Genomic DNA, 23,501 nt, shown 5'->3' with positions numbered 1-23,501 from the left:
CATCGTGAGCTTGGCTCGCTAACCGATCACGCCGGGTGGATTATATCTTCACTTGCCAAACGGTGACTGCATTTCATAAGCACGATATTACCCAAGAGCAAAGAACGCTACGCTAACGTTCTATCATATTGTATCTAATCATTACAATCGAGAAGTGGAGCTGACCGCGTGACTCACGCGGGCAGTCTGGTCTGGTGTCACTTCTTTATGAATACAGTAGTTGGTGTCTCCAACTTTCTATTCTACAGAGTAGCATGCAAATTTCAATCATTACATCAGTTTGCCTTGAGACCTTGTTGCACAATGGCAACTCCTACACCCCACTTTTCCAAAGCGTTGATAGCAAATTCCTACGACAAAATGGCTGCTGTTTATCTGGAATGGACATCTAAATATCCCTCGCCTCGCGAAGAATACACGCAAAAGCTTCTAGCAAGTCTTCCGACCAGCAGCGACTTGAAGCTACTCGAGCTAGGATGCGGAGCAGGAATTCCTGGCACAAAACTCCTCCTCGAACATGGTTGTCAAGTGCTTGCAAATGATATATCTGCAGAGCAGCTCAAGCTTGCCAGGCAAAATCTTGGCTCGGCCGATGGAAAGCTAGAACTGAGTCAAAAAGACATGATGGAGCTTGATTTTGGGGAAGGTAGCCTTGATGCCGTGGTTGCATTCTACAGCATCATCCATCTTCCACGCACCGAACAAAAGGATCTCCTTAGCCGAATACAGAAGTGGTTGAAACCAGGAGGACATGTTCTTATCAATCTTGGAACAAAGGATGTGGAAGAAGGAATAGCACACGACTGGCTTGGAGAGGGAATGTATTGGAGTGGGTTTGATACGAAGAGCAATGAGAGTATGGTTTTGGAGGCCGGATTCGAAATATTGCAAAGCAAGGTTATAGATCAGAGGGAAGAAGAAGATAAAGTCATACCATTTTTGTGGATCTTGGGGAAGAAGGGGTTGTAGAATACTCAGTCGTTCTACAATCGATTTTCGAGAAGTTTAACACAGGAAATTGAACAAACGAGGTGTGTCACTTGCATATGTTACTTGCCCAACTTGGTCACTATCAGCAAATCATCGTATACATCACACTAGCTACAAGAGAATACCAACCTTCGTTCAAACTAACACTAAGACTATCAGTAGAAACCATGGTTGGCAAAGCTCTACCAGGCTGCTAGTGCTTGTATTTTACTTTAACCAAACCCAAAGTCAATTCTTGAACGGAGTCCACCGTGAGTGAAGATTGAATTGTATTGCTTTTTCTAGAAGAACCGAGCAGCAGTAAAGGAAGCCAGGCAAGTCACAAAATTAGTTCAAGACAAAGCGACCATGTTGAACGGAATTCAAGTCAATACTTCCATCCTTCTTGCTTGTTGTGTGACAGTACATATTCAGACGGTCCTTGATCTCAGCAGTCTTCAAGCTAAAGAAACGAAAGATTTCATTTAAATTTAACAATTAGAAGAGAGCCGATGCGGCGTCAATCTAATAATCGACTCATATATCGTTAGTTGTTGACCTCGGTACACGGATGTAAGCTTACTATTTTTGCTTAAGACCGGATAACTTATCGGAAGTGGGGCACTCCTGTCCACTCGTTCGGTGCCAAGACCAGATCAATGTAGCTATAATGTCGACATCGATTCCTCAGTCGCCATTCACTGATTTACCAGTGCAGACCAGTTATCACAAGAGACATTAGTATATAGCTTGAGAAGGAAAAATTCAGACATATCTCTACCGCGTCCTTTCATCTATTTTTGGCTATCATGGCGCAAACGCCGAGCGCATCCGGCGATGATGCAACGTCTGAAAGCAACATGGACATCGAGACTTCGAGCGAGGTCGACACCGAAGACTTAGACAATGAAGAATTCATAGAGCGACTTATCGAAAGGGGCGAGCTCGACTACCATATTCCAGGACAATACGTGGAAGAAGATGACGATGACGAAGACGAAGACGACGGGGAGGAAGATGATGCGGACACCGAAGATGGCAGTAAATGCTCCCTCCAAACTAACGCAGTGGCAGTATATAATTCTTTTTGTTTTTAGATGGACCGTATTTAGAAGTCGAGGTGGAGGAGGAACCACAAAATGAAGGCGAAACAGAAGACGAACGTAGTAAGCTCACAAATGACCATGTAATACCAGAAATCACCATGCTTACACCGCGTCTGCAGCAACCCGACAGAGAAGACAGGTAATGCGGTTACTAGCAAACTCGGAACTGGGCCGACTTTTCTTCACAACTGCGCGAGTTGGCGATTTCGATGATGAGGATGACGATGCAGATTTTCATCCATTATGGGCTCGTAGGAGAAGAAGAGAAAGACCAGACCCAAATCGGTTTCCCAAAGTGCCTAGTGATGTTGGTAGGGATCTCATGATATCCGGAACTTTTGGAGTGGATGACATACGAACCGCGTGCACCGACGAGCGTACAAGGACAGGAAAGCGGAAGAAGCTCGCAATGAGGATCTTACAAAGGGAACTTGCGCAGGAAGTTCATTCAAGGCAGAAATTAAATCACAAACTTATGGCCCAAGTGCGTCCGTGTAATTCTAGCCTGCATATGCTTCCACTAATACGGATAGGACATGATTCCATCCTCGAACGCAGACATCATCATTCATTACGAACAACCCGTGTATTCCGGGCAGTTCTCGGACGACGGCAATTTTTTCTTTGCTGTCAATAAGGATTACAAGGTGAGGATGTACGACACGTCAAATCCGTACCAGTGGCGGTACTACAAGACTGTGGAATACCCTTTTGGACAATGGACTCTTACCGATGCTTCTCTCAGTCCCGACAATAAATACCTGGCATACACTTCTATAGCAAGTACAGTGTGTCTCGCGCCTACAGACCCTAATGACTTGGGAGATCCGTACACGTTGGAGTTGGCAGAAAGAAGGGCTGGCAATATACCGATTCGATCAAGGTATGGTGGCTCGTTCGGGATCTGGTCCATTCGATTTTCAGGAGATGGACGCGAACTGGTTGCCGGTGCTTCAGGTGGCGCCATTGTTGTATATGACATCGAGTCTCGTACCACACTCCATAGAATCGCTGGTCACGATGATGACGTGAATGCTGTGTGCTTCGCCGACAAATCATCGCCCCACATTCTGTATTCTGGATCTGATGATACTTTTCTGAAGGTTTGGGATACTCGAAGTATGGGTGATAGTCGGGCCGCTGGGGCCTTCGTTGGCCACATAGAGGGAATAACTTATATCGATAGTAAGATGGATGGCCGTAAGCTGCTCTCCTGACCTTAATAAAAACTACCGCTAAACACGTGGTAGGATATATCTTGAGTAACGGCAAGGAGCAAAGTATGAAGCTCTGGGACTTACGAATGGTTATGTCTCCGCAGAGATTCAATAGCCTTCCGTCCACTAGACGTAGTAGACAGACTAGATTTGATTACCGCTGGGGAGCATATGACGAGGATAACTGGTATGCTGACCCCAACGATAACTCACTCGTTACTTTCCGTGGTCATAAAGTCCTGCGTACACTCATACGTTGTCATTTTTCACCACCTGGAAGTACCAACTCTCGATATGTATACTCTGGTAGCGAAGACGGAAAGGTATACATCTGGAATATGGATGCTACGCTTGCAGGTGTGGTTGATGCCTATAGTGCTACCAAAAATACTCGACCACCAATGAATGAAACTGGTGGCATGGATTGGGCAGACGACGACGATGGTGTATCTGGGACCTCGTGGAAGACCTGCGTTCGGGATGCCGCTTGGCATCCGAACGCTCCTATTATTGTTGGTAAGTAACTATATCTTTAAAAGCGTGTCGACCGAGCAATTACTAACTCAGAGAAGCGTCTGCATGGAGTGGGTACGGTATGGGCAGTGGTACTTGCTCGGTCCACTCGTGGAATGATAACGCAGAAGAAGACGAAGCAGAGCCCAGGATGGGTGCAAGTGTCAACCAGAAACTCGTGCCGTTACCTACGTACGACCCGGATACACACCCTCGAGCACACAGTAGGAGGAGAAGGGCGGTACTACGGAGGCTGATGGATGATGGCAGCGACTGACGTGTTACATCACAACGGGTTCTTGAGTGTTTGGGTCAAAAGATAGTCCAAATGTAAATACAGCGGGCATTCTGTATTGTGCTCTAAAAACCAGCATGTTTATAATCATACACATTTAGGGAGCGATCTGTAGACGCTAAAATATTTCATCTGTCAATCACTCGTTCCAAACTCAGCATTGCGGACTCTGCCTTTTTGGTAGTGTAGTGTACCTGTTCTGCAAATTAAGTATTCCTCGCGCACGATATCAGCCGTCGCGAAAATTCGAAACCAAATGATAAGAAGTCTCCTTGAGCGAAAATATGTAGTGAAGACACAGTTTCTCAACTAGCTCTGTAATATGGGGTGGTCAGAGAAGACAATAATGTTTTATATTACACAGGATATATATTTTGGGGATGTACGCAAGAGAGCGGTATCGATTTTCAATGCAGAGTATAGTACAAGTTTTGCCGTCCCGAAAAGCCCCAGACGCTATGCTTTTCCTTGTCAAGGCCGAAGGCGACCATTTTCTAGTATTGGCTGGCGGCGGATTGGCATGCTTTCTACAAACCAGGACATCAGTATCGGATTTTTATGAGTGAGTTTTAAGAAAGACACTTACAAGTTGTTCTAGATACCAGCCGCAGATTTGCATATTTCCACTGTTTTCGTCCAAGCACTTGGTGAACTGCTTAGCATCCACCTCGCAGCTTCTGGCGCCCCAGTTACTCTGTTCTTGCTGCCCCGAAGTCGCGACAGCTCCTTGCTGTGGTTGTGCGTCCGCTGGAGCACTCGATCCACCGCCGAAAAAGCCACCGATGGCATGGCCAATGCTACTTCCGACAGCGACACCTCTACAATGAAACATTAACCTTATGCAATCGGTTCCGGTCTTGGATAACCTACGCTGCTGTGCTTGCCATCTGGCCGAACAAACCCGGACCTGCTGAGCCTTGAGGGGCTTGAGTTGCTGGAGGGTTTGCGGTTTGATGTGTCTGTGCCGGAGGATGCGCGGCTGTTGTCGCTGGTCGAGTTTGGTGTGGTGCTGGTCTTTGAGGGGCGACTGTAGGGCGAGAAGGTGCCCTGCTTCCGCCACCCGATCTTCCTTGACGAGGCATTGTGTTTAGAATTGAGGATATTGTTCCGTGGTGGACGCAGAGGTAGATGCTGGGTTGATGTTTGCGACGGGAGAAGTGTGTAAGAGGCAGGAGAGAATCATGTCGTTGATTGTAGAAGCAGACTAGCGTGCGGAATTAAGCGGAATTTCAAATGTGGTCATCTGATTGGCCCAGACGAGGTGGTCTAATTGCTTACTCGGTTCCAGCATGTATGTAGAACTCTTAAAGACCTAGGTACCTAGGTATGTAGCACCCGGGCTGGCCATACCAGCCCTCGACGTTAGTTATTTTGCTATAAGTTTGTTTTCCGAATTTCCGTACAACCCTCAAACGAGTCTGCTTGGCATAATGCCTGGGTGAGTAGCATGTCTACGGCATATCTAATAATCTAATTCGGTACGAAATCGGAAGGTGTGCTCATTTTTATGTGCCATGACACGATTGATGGACTGCCTAACGCCACATACACCATTCATGACCTACACCAGAAAATCCTTTGCAGTTTTAATTGTGTCAAGTTTGAGTACTTTACCAGTATGCTAACCCTTTCTCTTTGGTGTCCCCTTATACTTCAACGCCTACGCTATGCAAATAAATTTTGGAAACCTTGACTCCTACCACTAGCCTTCAGAATACATCAGGTACTCTTCGCTTTATTCTTCTTCGGGATTTTCTGCTGTTTTACACTCTTACCTTTACCCTTGCTCTTTTTTGATTTCTCTGCTGAGCTTGATGTCCCCGATGTCATGCCCGAAGTTGGGGTCGATGTTTGATCAGAAACTGCGGTCTTCTTCGTTTTTCGCTTCTTGCGCGGTGGCTCGGTTCTTTTCTGGTCAACCTGGACATCTTCCTCATTTTCAGAAGGGGAGTCGGAGTCAGAGGAGCTAGTGTGCTCTGCCAGACCAGCTTCGTCTTCTTCGGGTTGGCGTTTCTGTGTTCTGCTTCGAAAATCCGCATTTTTCGTTGGCTCGTCGAACTTGATGTGAGCTTTGGCACGCGCTCTAGCTTGTATTTCTGCTTGCTTCAAGGCTTCTTTCTCGGCGGCCGCCTGTTCTACATTAGCCAGAGAAATTGAATTGAAAGTAAGATCAGAAACACGTACTAGGCTTGGATTGATGAACCTGGCTGCTGCTGCCTTATCAAGAGTCATTGTCCTTGCGGCAGCTGGCTCAGTGTTCTTGATCTTGTCAAAGTACTGCTTTACCCGGGTAAGTTCTATGAATACAGGATGGTCTCGTGCTTTCACGCCATTGAGCCGCAAGTATGCTACGAACATGTCAGTACTAGTCGTACAACACGCGTGGAGTACATCAAAGAAAATGAGCCCTTACAGAAGAGCATGGACTCGATCGCATAAGTGACCAAAACATAGAGCTTGGCTTTGTCGACCAATGGAAGTTTTGACGTAGTATCTGAGAGTGCTGTCTCTATGAGAGGGGCTAATGACTCTTCCAGATCATCGATCTCATCGTCTAACTGCTCCAAAAGCCCAAGTACTTTGCTGGAATCCATGTTGCTGAATAATATTTGGGTGTTATAGGTACTTGAGCGCTATTTCAACCTCAGCCTTGTCAGATTTTGATGGTTTATTTTGACACGGCTGCACTCGGACTCCCGAAGTTCTTCCGGCGGCGACATGCGCCAATGTAACATCCTTGTATGAAACTTTTGTCGACTTTATTTGATCAGACTAGACTGCGCTCAGCCCAAATAACCCTCCACGATTCTTGACGTCTTTCATTCTCATAGCCTAAACGAACTCGCAACCAGCGTGGAAATATACTTTCTTAATTCGAACTCTCTCTTTCTTCTTGATTCATCCCCAGAACTCCCATCCTTCATTCGCGACGGGTGCTTCCTCCTTATCGGCAACAGCTCTCCTGAAATCGCCATAATTTTGCCGCCTCCATACGCCTCAATCTATTTGACACCAATCGACCAATTTTGTCTTGTATAGAAGGCTACAGCCTGCGGATGTTGTCATGAGGCGTTATCAATAACATACCCGTATCTGTCATCCTGTCTCATCCGATCTATAACCGCCCGCTGTTGCGGGTGTGTCTTCGAAGACCCCGTGGCGATACATGGAGTTGCGATAGTATCAGGAGAGGCCGGGCGGCCTTGTGCTCATCCACGTTGGGATATGGATCATACTGGTGGCCACGGTGGAAACACTTGGACGGCAAAGTGATGCCAATAACAGTCGCAAAGGATGGGAGATTCGCACGTCGCTATAGCGGGCAGGGATTGGAGCAGAGTATACCCGATGGCCATCAGGATATGCCGTTTATAGACGGTTTTCCGACTCGACTCATTCGGGAAGGTTTACCTGGACGACTGAATAGGGAAATGATTGGGAGTGGCGGCCGCTGGGTGATCGAGCCGCGATCAAGCAAGATATTTGCCAATCCATGGGCTGAACAACTGCTCAGCCAGAACACTGAAATTGTGATTCCTCACAATCTGGCGAGTCTTGCCCAAGATGGAAAGAAGGGTGCTGATAGGGAAATGCCAGCCAAGAAAGAACGCACACCATCAGATTCGCCGCCAGAAATTCCGGAATATCCAGCAAGGCAAGAATCACAAGCATCATTAGCTTTACTTGATGCGAAAGAGTTACCGATCCCAGAGGCGGTGCCATGCGGGGGGCCAGAAGTCCTAAAACTACCGAATACCGTGCCCAACGATTTTGTGCCTTCATCAGGTGTAGAAAATGCGCTGGCTTTGGCTCAAGACAGTTTCATTGCGACAGAGATCCAAAAGGAGCCTCAAACAGAGATCAGGTCCGACAAAATACACATCCTAGGGACCACCAGAATGAGCAAGTATGTTGCGCACTCAATTGCTTCACTGCCACACGCCCCTCCCGTCACCATTCTTATTCACCGACCTCATTTCCTGAAGGAATGGCAAGATGAGGGCGCTGTCATCAGTGTAATCCGTGATGGAAGAGTCTCTATTCAATCGAACATTAAACTCGAGCCTGTTATGGAGTTCCCTCGTTTCGGGAGGCGCAACCCTAATGTTCCGGTTCCAACCACACCAGAGTCCGTGTGCCAGAGTCGAATTGATAACTTAGTAGTTACGACAGACTCGCATGCTACCCTAGCAGCGCTCTCATCTATCCGACATCGAATCCGCTCAACGACGACCATCTGCTTCATGGCCGAGGACGTGGGCATAGGCTTGATCGATGTGATCAACACCAAATTCTTTCCCGACCCACAACAACGACCCAGCTACGTAGTGGCAGATTTCAGCCATAAAATCACTCCCACTGAACGGAGATTCACGATTTCCGAGACGGTTTCAGGAGAAGCCCATTTCACCGCTCTGGAACGTGACGCTGAAATACCCAAAGAGGCAAGACTTCTAGGCGTCGACCCGTTCGGGATGGGTGAGAATGGGCGGGCGGACGACCCTTTTGCTCACATCCTGAGAACTATTACGCAGGCCCCTGAATTCAACGCTAAACCGCTTAAAACAACGCATTTCCTACGAAGACATCTGGAGAAGATGATTGTCTGGTCAATCATCGGACCCCTCACTGTTATTTTCGACTGTTCAAACAAGCAGCTGCTGCATAACTATAACGCTACAAAAACAATGGCGCCACTTCTAGAGGAGATGATCCAGATCGTCCGTGTATTACCAGAATTAGCACATTCACCGAAAACTCAACAACATTTTACACAGGAATATTTGCAGCCTATCATCATTTCTAATTTGAAAAAAACAAAGTCCAATACCTCTACCATGTTGCAAGCGGTGAGGAAAGGCAAAAGGACGGGCATTGAATTCTACAACGAATATTTTGTTCGCCGTGCGATAGAGTTGGGCCTTCCATGTGCCCAAAATCAGATGATGATTGATATGGTGAAGGCAAAGAATGCTATCATTGGAAGAGAAAGGAACGGGTATATACCATTTCGGGCTGAGCGTAAGAACTTGCCATTGTAATTAGTGTTGTACAGTATTTTTTCTAGAACATAAGTCGTTGGTTAGGTTTGCGCATATAGACAGCGAAAGTACTCATAATTGCGTGTGGAGTACATGTAAATAATAACCCACGTTACGGCCCCTTAACACGTCGCTACCATATTGCTGGATGAAACCAACGATCCAGACAACCTAAATAAGGTACAATCTTCAATCGTAGCAGTGACTTCACTAACATTAGTTCGGAGTTGACGCGTCCCAGATGACTGAAAGAGCCTGATTTACATTGTACGACGAATGCTGTATTTAAATATAACCCTTCAAGACTGCAGCTTCGGCGTTGAGTATAGACGATCCGGCTGCTCCGATGACAGTATTGTGACTTAGAGCCACAAACTTTAAATCAAATATCCTGCTCTCATCTTCTCGGACCCGGCCAACACTAACAGTGTATCCATTTTGGGTGTTTCGATCTAGCCTAGGTTGCGGCCTATCCGCCTCCTCCATAACTAATATTGAGGGTTGTGGAGCAGATGGACATCCTAAGGTTTGTGCCTCGCTTACGTACGAGCTGAGAGCCTTCTTGACTGCCTCCGCGGATGGTTTTGGACTGTTCCTGTCCTTGAACCTTAAGGATACGCAGGCCATGTGGCCATCTAATACAGCAACTCTGTTACAGGCTGCCGAAATCTTCAGATCTGATTGTTCGTGGAATCCAGTTACCTCTCCATTGACTCTCCCTAGGATTTTTTGGGCTTCGGTCTCTAATTTATCTTCCTCTCCAGATATAAACGGCACGACGTTGTCTAGAATATCCATACTGCTTACACCTGGGTATCCTGCACCCGAAACGGCCTGCATAGTGACGACACTGACTTGATCGACTTCCCCAAACTCCTTCTGTATGGCTGCGAAAGGAATAACGATGCCAATGACCGCACAGTTGGAATTGCAGACGAGGAATCCTTTCTTGAGCCCGTAATGTTTCCGCTGGTGTGGTATAACGTCAAAATGCGGAAGGTTGACTGTCGGTACGACGAGCGGAACCAGAGGATCTCTGCGGTAATTTTTGGCATTCGAGAAAACTGCCAATTCAGCTTTTAGGAATTCCATCTCTGTCATGAGCAAGTCAGCATTGGTACAGCCCATCCCAGGGCACTGTCACCCACCTATGTCACCAGCAACATCAGCGTCTAAGCCACTGAAGACAATATCACAATCCGCAAATTCGCTAGCCTTACACTCCTTGACGACCAAATTCTCCACTTGCTTCCCCATAGGAGACGCCTGCTTCCATTTCACCGCATCCTTATACTTTTTCCCAGCAGACCGCGACGATGCGCCAACAGCATGGAGTGTGAAATGCGGATGTTGCGCAAGTAGAAGAATGAATCGTTGGCCGACTGAACCAGTGCAGCCCAAGACACCTGGTAGAGAGTAAGTATATGGCGCTCTCGGCGGGGTCCATTGCCCCTCCAAAGTTTACATGCGAATGCTTGCAACTTACCACACTTCTTGGTAGGAAATTCAGGAGCCATATTAACCCTCGTGAATGAAATGATGCAAGTAGTTTCTTGGGGGCAAATTATGCTGGTGTTTATTGGAAAGCTCGGCTGAGGTTTTGGGAGTTGCAGCTGAGAGTCACAAATAATTTAATCCGAAGATCGGCGTCTGCTTTTGGTGGGGCAACTTCTCGTTGAACCCTTCGAGATCTTGTGGGGAGATTGATCAATTGGACTGCAAAAATATCTATCAATCCTGCAGAACAGTTTGATTAAAGAAAGGAAGTCTTGAGCAGCTACTCCCGCAGGTACTCGTGTATGCATAAGTACAAGTGAGTGCGAGATCAGTCACATACTTACCCCGCGATGGACACTTGAAACACGATATTTCCTCGATTAAGTTGACCAAATATTGGATATCTCATCGCTTACTTTCAGTGGATACGACGTTGCAAACGCCTTATAACAACTCAATATTTAGGTCGTTGCTGAGAAGTCCTAATTCAAATCAACAGACAATACCTACCTACCTACCTTACCTACCTACCTTAGGTACCTTAGCTAGGAGTTCTCTGGTTGTCCTCTGCGACTCAGGGCCCTAATTGGCGGTGGGGCGAGCTCTGTGGATCCACTTTTGGCAGTTGACACACGTGACTTTGCTACTTAGCGAATCCCACAAGAATTTCATGTTCTCCTCAAGAAATTTTGACGAAACATCGACAACTTCCAACGACACCCCAAACCTTTGTATCTCGACAACACTTTGAGACGCAATCATGGGTAGAGGACCGTAAGTAATGGTAGTTTACTGCCACCATTCATTTCCCGCACACACAGCGCACAGAACTCGGATCCGAAGACGTGAAATTGCGACTACTTGGGCAAAGCAGCTCGAGTTCGACAACACGTATTCTTTCGCAGAGTCAATCTTGACACTTGTTCCGGCCGCCGGCTCATTTGTGCGCTCAGCTTTCAGCGCTGGAAGACGATCACTCTTGATATACACAATTGCTAATATTATTTTTCACACAGGAAAAAGCATCAAAAGCGCCTTAGCGCGCCATCGCATTGGCTTTTGGACAAACTCTCCGGTTCATACGCTCCCCGTCCATCTGCCGGTCCACACAAGCTCCGTGACTGCATGCCTCTCATCGTCTTCATTCGAAATCGTCTAAAGTATGCGCTCAACTCTCGCGAGACCAAGGCCATCGTCATGCAGCGCTTGATCAAGGTTGATGGTAAGGTCCGAACTGATGCCACCTACCCAGCTGGCTTCATGGACGTTATCAGCATCGAGAAGACCGGCGAGCACTTCCGTCTAGTCTACGACACCAAGGGTCGCTTCACCGTTCACCGAATCCAAACCGAAGAAGCCGAATACAAGTTGGGCAAAGTCAAGAGAGTGCAATTGGGCAAGGGCGGAATCCCATTCTTGGTCACGCACGATGCACGAACGTAAGTTCCATCAGACATCATTCAGCCGTTGGTCCAAGCTTTGGTTGATTCATCTCGAACGATTGGAGCTAGATCAGCGGTTGCTATACATCCCCCCGAGAAATGCTGACATAAGGTTATCCAGAATTCGTTACCCTGACCCAGCCATCAAGGTCAACGACACTGTCAAGATCGATATTGCTACTGGAAAGATCACAGACTTCATCAAGTTCGATACTGGTGTAATTGCCATGGTTACTGGTGGTCGTAACATAGGTCGTGTCGGTGTTATCACTCACCGTGAGCGTCACGACGGAGGCTTCAACATTGTCCACATCAAGGATGCCATTGACAACTCATTCGCTACCCGTGAGAACAACGTTTTCGTTATCGGATCAGAGAAGCCATGGATCTCCCTACCCAAGGGTAAAGGTGTCAAGCTTACTATTGCCGAGGAAAGAGATCGCAGACGTGCCCATGCCATTGCTGGACAGTAGATGTGATTTTTGCTTTGGGGTCAAGAGCGGTCATGATATGGAGTTCTGGGTTTTGCTGTTGTGCTAAGGGTGGCACACAAAAATGATGCAGATAGCGGCATAGTAAACCAATCCTATCAAATGTGAACAACTGCTTCCCCATTTCAGTGCAAGTCTTTTCGTGACAACGTCATCCCAGCCACTGCGTATAAGTGATCAAGCACAGGAGCATTGGAGGCTCTGGCGATGGTGTTGCAGATCCCTCATCTCATTCGATCTGATGTGACCCCCATTTCAAACCCTGCGCCATGAGGATGATGGACCGGTAAGCCATGCTGCGAGTGCCACCCACCTTTTCCTTATGCATTCCTTGGATCTCTTCGCATCACGGGGATGGTTGCTGGGCTGAGAGCTGTCCGGACCTGGACAGCATATCCAATAAGCCCGCGATTGGCCCATCTTGAAGCGGTGTCGATCCGATGGATCGATGTTTCTGATTGTCGGGACTCCTAGTATGGTTTCTGTGAGGTAAGAGGAACAGCAGCAGGAGAAATAGAGTACCGGATGGGAATTGAATGAGGGGTCGACTGTGAGGGGAAGGAGGCCTCGTGCGCATCTGGAAGAAGAGGACGTAGTTACGAGAAGAGACCATTGTCCTCCCCATCCACAGTCCCTGCGGACCATTATCGCTGGTGCTGAGACGGTCGTTGGAAGTGTCAGCGACGTGGTACTGGATGCTCTGCTCCTGGTGCTGGTGCTGGGCAGAGATTTCGACGAGGACTTTGCCGGATGGCTTGCAGGAAAGAGTATGCGGTGCCAACGGTGGCGTGGGGTGACACGAGTGGACGTACATACGTTGTTGCTGTCTGCAAGCGCCTCAAGGGGAGAAGGTTGGACTAATGTGTATTGCTGTTGCTCTACGCATTGGGAATGCTGGCTGGGTGCGGATGCTGGAAGTGGGATGGATCAAAAAAGAAGACATTGGGTACACTTCTGCTCGCAACACCATCGCTCGATTGGCTGTGTGCTTTTCGTTTAGGTCTGACATGCGAGCGTGTCCGACGTACGACGACCGCTCGTTGTTACTTACAAAGTCCGGCCGGGTAGGTACTCTGGTGGAAGACCGTAGACTGTAGTTGAGCTGTCAACTGAGGCGGACGCCACGGATTCTGGCTCGTGGCTCGTGGCTCAAGGCTCATGGCTCATGGCTCATGGCTCATGACTCCTGGCTTTCCGGCTCAAGCTCCCACTTAGCGGCGGCGGCCCTCATAATGGTATAAAGAGAGGCTGACCACCCGGAGATATAATGCTGAGCTGGAGCTGGAACTGGAGCGTGAACTTGATCTTGCTCTTGATCTTGCCGGGTCTCGACTTGACCATTGCATGCGGGTGACCACGAATTGCGAACTTCAGTCGACGAACATCACAAGCGGCCGCTACTCGTAATCCAGTAATCCACACGCCCACGGATTTGTCCGCCAAACGACAAGAGGTAGAATCCTTCCCCACTCATACCCTCACAGGCCCTTTCTCCTTCCTTCTTGTGAATAGCGTGCTTTGGCACTAATACCTCGCCGAGCACAGAGAAGACTACTCGAGGCCGCCATCTTTCACTCTCGTCGACGTTGCAAGGTACAAACTCAGAACTTCACCGATGACAAAACTTCGACCACGATACAATGTATAAGGTTACATGCATGAGCTCGGCAAGGTGCTCTCAGGTGAGGGGGGTCGGGCGCGCTTCTGGAAGCTTTCCAACACGGACCTCGCACCTACTTTCAATAAATTATCCTCGCGCTCCGGGCGGTCGTCGATGGAATAGCCTCCAACCATCCATCCATTCAGCAAGGCAACGTGGTGGGGGAGCTACACGGCAGTCGAGAAGGGTGGGATGGAAGACCACTAGTGTTGTAAGCCTGGCTGTGGGAACAGGGTTGCTGGCTTTTGGACTGGCAACATTCAATGCAAAGCGGAGGGAGGCGAGACAGAGAGAATATTCGAATGAAGCAAAATTCAGAGAGCCAAAGTATGCAGATGTGAACAATCTCAAAGACGTAAGTTGTGAGCTGCATCGTTGGAGGTGGAAGATTTTTCTCGCTTGTGAAAATGGAAATTTGCCGAGAATCTCACTCTCTTATTTTGCAAAAGGCTTACTTGACTGTCTAGGCAATCAAAGAAATCCGTCATGTACTAGGCGATGAAGATGTCATCTCTACCGACCCAGAAGACCTCCATGCCCATGGCTACTCAGAATGGTCCTCGACCAATATTGAAAGTCTCCCAGTGGCCGTAGCCTACCCCAAAAACACCAAAGAGGTATCTGAAATTGCCAAAGTATGTTGCAAATACAAAGTGCCAATCATTCCTTTCTCGGGTGGTACAAGTCTAGAAGGCAACTTCTCTGCACCATATGGCGGAGTTAGTGTCGATTTCGCTTACATGGACCAAATCGTGCAATTTCACGAGGAAGATATGGACATTGTCGTTCAACCGTCTGTATCCTGGATGGATCTGAATGACGAATTAGCAAAAAGGAAGTCTGGCTTGTTTTTCCCAGTTGATCCCGGACCGAGCGCTAAAATCGGAGGAATGGTTGGTACAAATTGCTCTGGCACCAACGCTGTACGCTATGGCACTATGAAAGATTGGGTCATTAATCTGACTGTCGTGCTCGCCGATGGAACTATTATCAAGACCAAGAGAAGGCCAAGAAAGACGTCGGCTGGATACAACCTAAACAGTCTTTTCGTTGGCTCGGAAGGCACACTTGGTCTCGTCACCGAAATCACACTGAAGTTGGCGGTGGTTCCACAAGAACAATCGGTCGCAGTGGTCACGTTTCCATCCATCAGAGATGCTGCTTCAGCTGCTGCTGGTGTCATGCGAGCTGGCGTTCAAGTCGCGGCGATGGAAATCATGGATGAAGTACAGATGAAAGTCGTGAACCTCTCTGGGTCAACAGCTCCGAGAAAGTGGAAAGAACTACCAACTCTATTCTTCAAATTTAGCGGCACCAAGGCTTCTGTCAAGGATAACATCCAAATGGTTGGTGCAATTGCCAAAAAACACAAAGGCGGAGACTTCGAATTCGCCAAAGATGCTCAAGAGCAGAAGATGCTTTGGAGTGCCAGGAAAGAAAGCCTGTGGTCTATGCTGTCTATGCGAAAAGAAGGAAACGAGGTCTGGAGCACTGATGTCGCGGTGCCGTTTTCAAGACTAGCGGATATCATCGAGATCAGTAAGAAAGAAATGGATGATCTCGGACTCTTCGCCAGTATTCTGGGCCATATTGGGGACGGTAACTTCCATGAAAGTATACTTTACGACAGTCGAGTCAAAGGAGAGAAGGAAAAGGTTGAAAGGTGTGTGAAGAACATGGTTAATCGTGCTTTGGAGATGGAAGGAACCTGTACGGTAAGAACTTCGTTCTCGTTAATTCTACTATTATCTACTAACACGAGCAGGGCGAACATGGAATTGGAATCGGCAAAAAGGAAGCCCTTCTCCAAGAAGTCGGTCCCCATACCCTCGGCGTGATGAAATCCATCAAACAAGCTCTCGATCCACATTGGATTATGAACCCAGGAAAGATTATGGATTTACCTTCAAAGTCTTAAAACACGTCAAGATATGGTATCGTAACGCATAATGAAGGCAAGAATAAGGAGTAACGACAAATTGACGACAATATTTCGACCATGATATTATGAACTTGTATTTCGCATTTAGAGGTTCCAAAGGCGGCAGCTATGCACCTGGAAGGTAGGTGGCCTCGATTCATTTATATGATTCTATTAGATTCCTCTTCCTCGCGGATGAGATGCATAGGATTTGGGCAATAATCATTTGCAATAGCAGTATTTACACGTTTCGACAGTCTATTTTTGTCATTGAAGCCATCCATCGTCATCGTTTCAATGTGGGAAAAAGCAAATTCCTAAGCAACTTTTCATGCAGAAATACCAAAACTATTATTTCTTTTTGTAACCCGTGATAGTCGGTCTGAGCGTGTACATAATGAGTACATGCTTGTCCCTTCACCGCTACCATTTTCATGTTTGTTAGATAGCGTCTCTGCCTTGTCGGCACAGGATGCGGGATATAGTTTTCCAGCTTGGACTTGTACCCCCACACAAAACAAGGGAAAGATTATGTTGGAGATGATGCATGCTTTTAGCTGTGCATGCAGCCTTTACATGGATCGAGGAATTCAAGGATTAGGAAGGATGAGCGGGAGGCGAGGAGATAGTGCAGAGCTATTAGTCTGTAGTGTTCTACGCCAATTATGTAGCATACTGTAAGGTACTAGCAACATGTCACAATCAGCTATGTGGGTTCAATGATGAATATCAATTTCTATCTCGTAACTAACAATGTGGTATCATTTAGAAGAAGACAGACGCTCGTAGGATACTCTCCTTTGCAAATCATAAATCTGCCCATGTCAAACTCAGACATAAATATGCCCAAAACTCCAGTATCCCAATGCACCCTACCCAAATAGTGCCAAAACCCAACCCGAACTGTAGAAGTGTAACCAAGATACTACCAGAGTACTGCACATAATAGATCATTTACAAGTTTTTCGACAAAAGAAATAAGCCACAGTCAACCGCGGTTGGGGTTGTAGACCTAAGATGCAGTGCTGACACGCTCGACGACGACTCTTTCGCTCTTTCGTTGTTGATTTTGGAGTTCGCTTCTCTTCTCCCTCCCATCTAGTCTCATTTTGTCACTTCTCCTTCCACCTCTTGGAATAGATAAGCCAACGCTAATCTCACCTGGCACTTGTCCTCCCCGTCGTGTTGCAAGACTTTGTTGAATGGAGTTTGTCGATTTAACAGGACTTGTGATGTAAGTAGTAGTCATGTTACCATCCCACGCCTTTACACGCTTGTTATCATTAGATCCTGGAACAACCACTAATGTTGGAGTGGCGGGCTTGACACTTGATACTACTTGAAGATGTTCGGTAACCAACGGAGAGGATTGACTTCTCGTGGCAAGAGGTCGGATGCGTTCTTCGGAAGCTGCCGTTGCAACCGCACCTAGCGGGCTTGCTTGCCTGGAAATATCCAGCTTGGCATTGATACTTTGTGTAACTGGGCTGGGAAAGTTTGCGTTGTGTTTTGGTCTCGTTTGGGCGTTGGACGGCGTCCTTCTCATCTGATTGATGGGTATCAGAAGTTTTCGTTGTTGCTGCGATACAGATATTTGACGAGCAATCGATACTTCCGCGGCACTATTCAAACGCGCTTCGTTGTCTTCGATCGAAATAGTTGAGGTTCCAGATGCATTAGAAAGCTTACGGTGACTATGAGATTGTACCACTGGAGGTTTAATTTGGGTTGATATGTTGCCGGCTTGCATAAGGGTTATAGGAATTGACGCTGAAGTAGCAGCTGTTGAGATGCTTGCTGCAGAGGTAGACGACATTGATGCTGATGTTGAGTGATCTGAGCGGCCGCTGGAAGGTGTAGTGCTATGAATAGTCCCGGCATGATGCTTATTTCCCCCCTTAACCTCCCACGCAGGTTCAACGAGCTCTGGCATCGAGGGCTGCGCACGGAGGATTGATGAAGGCGCGTTGAGAACTTCCAAATCCTCCCCACCTTGAGGGGAAATTAGGACAAGATGCGATTCGTTCGGATTCCACTGATTCGATCTCGTCGTCACGCTCGGCGTTCGAGCAGGGCTGGGGATAATAGTATGTACATCAGGAGATATTTTTGCCGACGAAGTTGCTTTCACAAGGAGAGCGTGTACTTCATTATTTATCCCTGGAGCGAAAGTTGGTCTAGCTGGAGATAAAGCGGCAGGTGAGGTGTTCGACCGATGAAGAAACGGAGAGGCACTACGCGGTTGTGGAGAAGGCGATGGCTCTCTGTGTGATGACCTAGAAGGTGTGTTTGGAAATAGAGAAAATGCTGGACTTCTGGTAAGACCAGGGGAGGTTGCTCTTCGGGGTAAAAGCATTTTCTCCCTTCGCTTGATCTCAAGTTCCTATCAAGAGTGTCAGAATAGATAACTGCAAAACCCGCTAGTCGCTAATCCTACCTTGAATGCGAGATCCTCGTTTACAGCTTTCAGCTTGTCCAATGTGGCTTGTCGCCTTGCGAGTAGTGATGAAGTGGTACCATTCCCCGTCTGTAACACGTTACCAAACATAACACTGTACCGCTCTAATTGAATAGATGGTATATCGACGTCTAATTTATGACCAAGCGGCTTATATGCCGCGTTGTTTAATGGGCCGCCGTCAAGGGTTATCTGTGGTGTTTCTCGACCAGATTCTGATTGGAATTCGGGACGAGTAGGAGGCAAGGTATTTGCCCTTTTCACATCTGGTCTGGCGTCCTTCTTCTTGGTCTTTCGCGTGGAAATACTTCGTCCTCGGGTGCGGGACTTCGATGGTTCCTCAGTGGGTTCCGCGAAGCTCGTGTAGTTGGGTTCCGTTGTGGTTGTAATCGTGGCACCCTGCTGAGGTATTTCGGTCTGAAGTTGGTAAAAGGATTGTTGCTGGGCTCCGATATTCTTCTTTCCACCGAACAAACCTCCAAACATCTTCCATTTACTGGATTTTTGCTTCGACGGAAGCGGGCTCGCCTGAGCCATGGAGCCATTCATCGTGTCTGGCATCGGGTTCGCGGTAGTATCTTCATATTGTTGCTGTTGCTGCCAGCCAGCCGGTGGATGTGAAGGACTTCCCAATGCCATACCAATCTCCATATGGACCAGACCATTTCCGGAGCCTGCTTCCATGGCCTCCGGCTTAGGTGACCTTGATACTAGCGGCATTTGAGGCAAGGACAATGACGATTCCAATAAGCTTGAGTCTGGCGTGGGCGTTCTTCGGGGGAGTGGGAAATCGTAGAACGTTGTCCCCGTGCCATGCAATGCTAATGGGTTGAAGTGAAGATCGTCTTTTGTTTCTCTTCTGCTTTCTGACCTTCGAATAGGCACTTGTGACGTCGATCCAGAAGAGGTTTTCGGCCTCTCTACCTGTCGGTCATGGTCTTCTCTGAATTTTAGCTTCCTCGCGTGATTTATGTCGCCGGCTTTGGCCTGTGCCTCATCTGTGACACGAGTCGGCAAACGAGGAATTCCAACGTCTCGTCCCTTCACACCCACTGGCTGGCCCCGCCCCGACAATGTTCTGGAGACTGTCTTTGCCATCTGGTCTGGGGATAGAGGAAGAGGCACGGTCTTCGATTGGTTGTGAGAGAGGAGCTGCTTGGAAATGACGAGTGAGACTGAAACGTCCAGTGGGAGCGAGTTTATGCGGTCTTCAGTACGACAAACGAGCAGATAAAAAGTACAGACTTCCAAAGGAGTGGACAGGCTCGCCAGGAAACCCAAAAACAATGTGCAAAAAAACGGAAAAGAAGTGTGGACAGAAGCTCCGTTGAAGACTGGACAGAAAGGCTGATGAAGATAGCGGAAATGACCTACTGTTAACTCACCGTGTATGCTTGCACCACCAGGCTCGTTTGAGGTTGATGGGACGAGAAACTTCTGACTTTGATTGCAGGCTGGAAGGTGGTTGATCGTCGACAGGGTCCTCCCCGAAATATTGTGGAGTTGCAGATGGCTGACCGCACAGGCGTTGGCGTGGATGGACCTGATGGGCGGCCTTGCGTGGTGTTGGGGTGGAAGGAGCGAATGAGCAGCAGCTTCTGGAAGAAATTGAAGAAATTGAAGAAATTCCTTGTGCCATCACCGTCAAGCAGGTGGATTGATGAGCAACGGGAACCTTGGAAAACCGCTTTAATCTTACTGCGCCAATAATCGAAGGGGCGGGAGTCGCGTCAGGATCCAACATGCTTGAAGGGTTCTTGTCGTGGCATGGGCATGTCAATTTTGACAGGGCTTTTCACGTCGTTCTGGCCTTTTGTTTGGATGCGATGCGACTCGGAGATCAAGTTGAAAGAGGCGAGCTATTTGCTTTCTGAGGAAGGGAACGTGGCAGTATAACGACAGCATGATGAAGATGGCCGCAAAAGCACTTGACCTTCTCATGGTTGACATGCAGTTGACTGGAGTTGACTGGAGTTGACTGGAGATGATGGTGGCTTGCGGGTAATAATCCTATGTTCAGACGAAACATGGGGACGTGCACGTGCTCACGACTATTCTCCGCTGATGTCGACGATGAGACTGCTTCCCGATGTGATAGATCACTCTATCACTCTATCACTCTATCACCACTGATGCCTGCATCAATCATCGCAACGATGTTACAATGAGAATCCGACCATGTTGCGTGGCACCGAGCGATCTCTGCGGAGAACTTCATTCAATACATTTCTGCCTCCAAGTCGGTAACCTGACGGTACTTGTTCGTAATGGAAGTCTCGAATGCAAATGCTCATCACCAGCCAAGCGAGTCATAATTTTCCGAAATTAGCTGGTCCTTCGACCACTGGATCATTGCCTTAGGACCCAAATTCTTTAATGCTGTAATACGATTAAGTACACCTAGTGTCTTGATGTCCAGACTCCAGTTTGATGTCTTGGTTATCAACGGATCGCCCGCGTCTTTGAAGACGCAGATTCCCTTCCCCTCCCCAACTACTAATCCGTTTTATCTACTTTACGACGTGCTTCAGCAGTGGGATGCGAGGTACTCATCGATTACATATCCCTCATCTGATTGTTGCTGATGCAGCGTGACTTCGACGGTTTCACAACACGGCGAGGTGTTTGAAGTTCTAGCCGGTGAAACACCCATGTCCAGGTACTTCTTGCCGAAACTGTCAGGGAACGGGTGTATTTTGACGAGATTGCTGTCGATCAACTATGATCTGCCAAGTTTATATCTTCAAAACACCTTGGCTGCTCCTGGCATTGTGTTGTGCAAAGCCGCCCTGAAGAAAGCTGTTTGTTGACAATGTCACGTGAGCCTCCTCGAGTTCCTCCGGTTGAACGATAAATGAAATAGCTCGCATGGTGTGTTGATTATAGTAGCATTTTCGAATTTGAATTTGCGGCGAAAGGACGGCAAAGTGCATACGGATTCGGCATACGGCACAGAATGCAAGAAAACCCCGAAGGAGTACAACCTTAAAGTAGCGAGTTTTCACGATTAGGTCAAAGTAACGCTGTGAGAGATTAGGCCGCACTTTTCAAATATCCCATACCCACTAGAAGACATGCAATCAGGGGTGGAGATGCCATCAGGTAGGCGCAATACTATGTTGTGCCCAAATATCAAAGAAAGACGGGTACTATTAGTAGTAGTGACCCCTTAACCTCCTCGCTTAGCCAGGTCCCGCAAACCTGGCCTGGTAAACCACTTGTCTATAGTTGCTAGATGCATATAGTTGTGTTGTTGGGATAGCATAACACAAGTGCCTAGGTAATGAATAATATAGGTACAGACTTGTTGGTTTGTCAATTGTAGTAAAGAGGGATAATACCTATAGAAGATGGATTAGTATTATTGCTATATTGACTTGCAAAAGAGGTTACTAGAAGTTTTGCAGGCGGCAATTCATCACAGCAGAACCAACGCCAGCAGAAACTAGAAATTAAGCTGGAGCAAAACATGAGAAGGAAGAACGGCTGCAAAGGATTCTGGAGCAATAGAGACGAGAACAAGAGAAGGTTTTATAAGTAACGACGTAGTCTGACCTTCAGAAAAACACTGGAGACGACATGCAAGTTCTCATCTCTTTTATGTATTTCAGCTCATAAACTTTTGAGAGATCCAGTTCCACTTGTTCGAACTCAATGGCGTACATGGATCATGTTTGAATTCCAGGAACGATGTGCTTGAAAGACCACTCCAAATGTCCAATTTCTTTACTTTCATACATCTGATTTTAACGAATAAAATTGGGTATCTCTGGTGAAAAGTTACTTCAAGAGTACGGGAAATCAATTCAAATGCTGCATATCACATACTTGTCAATCTGCGGTGCTCGACGCTTGTAAGTAAGTGGTGCTCTTAGTTGCGGCGACTGAAATGGGCATCAAAGCACAGCGGAGGCGTTCACTTCTTCTAAGTTGTCAATTGATTTAGACATGCAAGTAGACTGTGGGGTGTTTATTGTATTTATGTCATGCAAAGATGCTAACCATGATGACCAGTACGACACTTCTAATATCAGACAGATGTTGATGTCAACTCCTGCTAAGTAGTTGTATTCATACACATTACTTCCTACATATTTCCATCTTCAAATAAAGAGGCTAAGAACCTTATTTCACGAAACCATTCCTCTTTTCTGCTACTCGGACTCAGACTTTATCCCATGCCTATCTCCATACCCCATTTGCACACCACCACACACTACATCCACCACATTCAAATTCACCACAACCCCTCCCCATTCACTTTTGCTTTTCCCCCTCGCCCCCACCCATTTTCCTTCATCTTTAACCTTTATAAATCCCAATACCACTTTTTCTCTCAACAAATCAGAACGGTTCGAAGACTCCAAGCTGCCGCAAGGCGACGCAGGTCCCCCTTCCCCCACCCTGTCGTTCCCTCTCATTAATTCCTAGTGATAGAGTTGGGAGTGGCGAGTTTAGTAGAACTTAGTTCCCACGACTCGGATGATGACCGAGAAAGCATCTTGTATGCTACCTATTTTTTTTTGGAGTTTTTGGGGGTTGTCGCTTAGCATAATTGTGGTTAGGAGGTTTGAGTGTTATTCTAAGGATAGATCGGACGAGTGGATTCACCTGCGATGCAGTTGACATGCGCCCTGAATTGTGTGTACTGTGTAATTAATTGAATTTGTTTTGTTTTTCTACACCTGAGCTAGAGTGGCCATGTTACGATGACTAGGAATCAGATGAGGGTAGTCTTTTTCCTTAGTAAGTACTTTGGGTTTTGGGTGCTATCATTCTATCTCATATAATATAGAGCTTACTGTTCCTTACGGACATAAATGCGTATGCCCATTCGTTTTGTTACAGAATGTACAGAAAAGTTCCATTATTGCCCACCAGTACTTCCGC

At 47.3% G+C, this 23,501-nt stretch overlaps 9 protein-coding genes across 9 annotated transcripts; 5 read left to right on the top strand and 4 right to left on the bottom strand.

Moving 5' to 3' along the window:
• Positions 1 to 303: 303 nt before the first annotated feature.
• GLAREA_08151 (S-adenosyl-L-methionine-dependent methyltransferase) lies at positions 304 to 969 on the top strand (the record flags this gene model as incomplete). Its single annotated transcript, XM_008090197.1, has 1 exon — positions 304 to 969. One exon carries the CDS (start codon positions 304 to 306, stop codon positions 967 to 969), a length of 666 nt encoding a protein of 221 aa, XP_008088388.1.
• An 809-nt stretch (positions 970 to 1,778) lies between these two features.
• On the top strand, positions 1,779 to 4,082 carry GLAREA_08150 (WD40 repeat-like protein; the record flags this gene model as incomplete). The annotated part of the gene is made up of 6 exons (XM_008090196.1): positions 1,779 to 2,010; positions 2,067 to 2,135; positions 2,195 to 2,559; positions 2,609 to 3,275; positions 3,326 to 3,808; positions 3,865 to 4,082. 6 exons carry the CDS (start codon positions 1,779 to 1,781, stop codon positions 4,080 to 4,082), a joined length of 2,034 nt encoding a protein of 677 aa, XP_008088387.1.
• A 512-nt stretch (positions 4,083 to 4,594) lies between these two features.
• GLAREA_08149 (uncharacterized protein) lies at positions 4,595 to 5,182 on the bottom strand (the record flags this gene model as incomplete). Its single annotated transcript, XM_008090195.1, has 3 exons — positions 4,595 to 4,627; positions 4,687 to 4,918; positions 4,971 to 5,182. The coding sequence occupies 3 exons, from the start codon at positions 5,180 to 5,182 to the stop codon at positions 4,595 to 4,597; spliced, it is 477 nt and encodes a 158-aa protein (XP_008088386.1).
• A 637-nt stretch (positions 5,183 to 5,819) lies between these two features.
• Positions 5,820 to 6,694, bottom strand: GLAREA_08148 (uncharacterized protein; the record flags this gene model as incomplete). Its single annotated transcript, XM_008090194.1, has 3 exons — positions 5,820 to 6,230; positions 6,285 to 6,448; positions 6,514 to 6,694. The coding sequence occupies 3 exons, from the start codon at positions 6,692 to 6,694 to the stop codon at positions 5,820 to 5,822; spliced, it is 756 nt and encodes a 251-aa protein (XP_008088385.1).
• A 678-nt stretch (positions 6,695 to 7,372) lies between these two features.
• On the top strand, positions 7,373 to 9,142 carry GLAREA_08147 (6-phosphogluconate dehydrogenase C-terminal; the record flags this gene model as incomplete). Its single annotated transcript, XM_008090193.1, has 1 exon — positions 7,373 to 9,142. One exon carries the CDS (start codon positions 7,373 to 7,375, stop codon positions 9,140 to 9,142), a length of 1,770 nt encoding a protein of 589 aa, XP_008088384.1.
• Positions 9,143 to 9,427: 285 nt separating this feature from the next.
• GLAREA_08146 (NAD(P)-binding Rossmann-fold containing protein) lies at positions 9,428 to 10,659 on the bottom strand (the record flags this gene model as incomplete). Its single annotated transcript, XM_008090192.1, has 3 exons — positions 9,428 to 10,236; positions 10,291 to 10,548; positions 10,629 to 10,659. The coding sequence occupies 3 exons, from the start codon at positions 10,657 to 10,659 to the stop codon at positions 9,428 to 9,430; spliced, it is 1,098 nt and encodes a 365-aa protein (XP_008088383.1).
• Positions 10,660 to 11,399: 740 nt separating this feature from the next.
• Positions 11,400 to 12,554, top strand: GLAREA_08145 (40S ribosomal protein S4; the record flags this gene model as incomplete). The annotated part of the gene is made up of 3 exons (XM_008090191.1): positions 11,400 to 11,413; positions 11,656 to 12,078; positions 12,203 to 12,554. 3 exons carry the CDS (start codon positions 11,400 to 11,402, stop codon positions 12,552 to 12,554), a joined length of 789 nt encoding a protein of 262 aa, XP_008088382.1.
• A 1,658-nt stretch (positions 12,555 to 14,212) lies between these two features.
• Positions 14,213 to 16,150, top strand: GLAREA_08144 (FAD-linked oxidase, C-terminal; the record flags this gene model as incomplete). The annotated part of the gene is made up of 3 exons (XM_008090190.1): positions 14,213 to 14,587; positions 14,700 to 15,947; positions 15,998 to 16,150. 3 exons carry the CDS (start codon positions 14,213 to 14,215, stop codon positions 16,148 to 16,150), a joined length of 1,776 nt encoding a protein of 591 aa, XP_008088381.1.
• A 1,015-nt stretch (positions 16,151 to 17,165) lies between these two features.
• Positions 17,166 to 19,709, bottom strand: GLAREA_08143 (uncharacterized protein; the record flags this gene model as incomplete). The annotated part of the gene is made up of 2 exons (XM_008090189.1): positions 17,166 to 18,536; positions 18,591 to 19,709. The coding sequence occupies 2 exons, from the start codon at positions 19,707 to 19,709 to the stop codon at positions 17,166 to 17,168; spliced, it is 2,490 nt and encodes an 829-aa protein (XP_008088380.1).
• Positions 19,710 to 23,501: the final 3,792 nt, after the last annotated feature.

The sequence above is a fragment of the Glarea lozoyensis genome, assembly GCF_000409485.1.
Source record: "Glarea lozoyensis ATCC 20868 chromosome Unknown GLAREA9, whole genome shotgun sequence".
Taxonomy (NCBI): domain Eukaryota; kingdom Fungi; phylum Ascomycota; class Leotiomycetes; order Helotiales; family Helotiaceae; genus Glarea; species Glarea lozoyensis.
The sequence above is the reverse complement of the archived record's forward strand: the minus strand, read 5'-3'. Positions and strand labels throughout refer to the sequence as shown.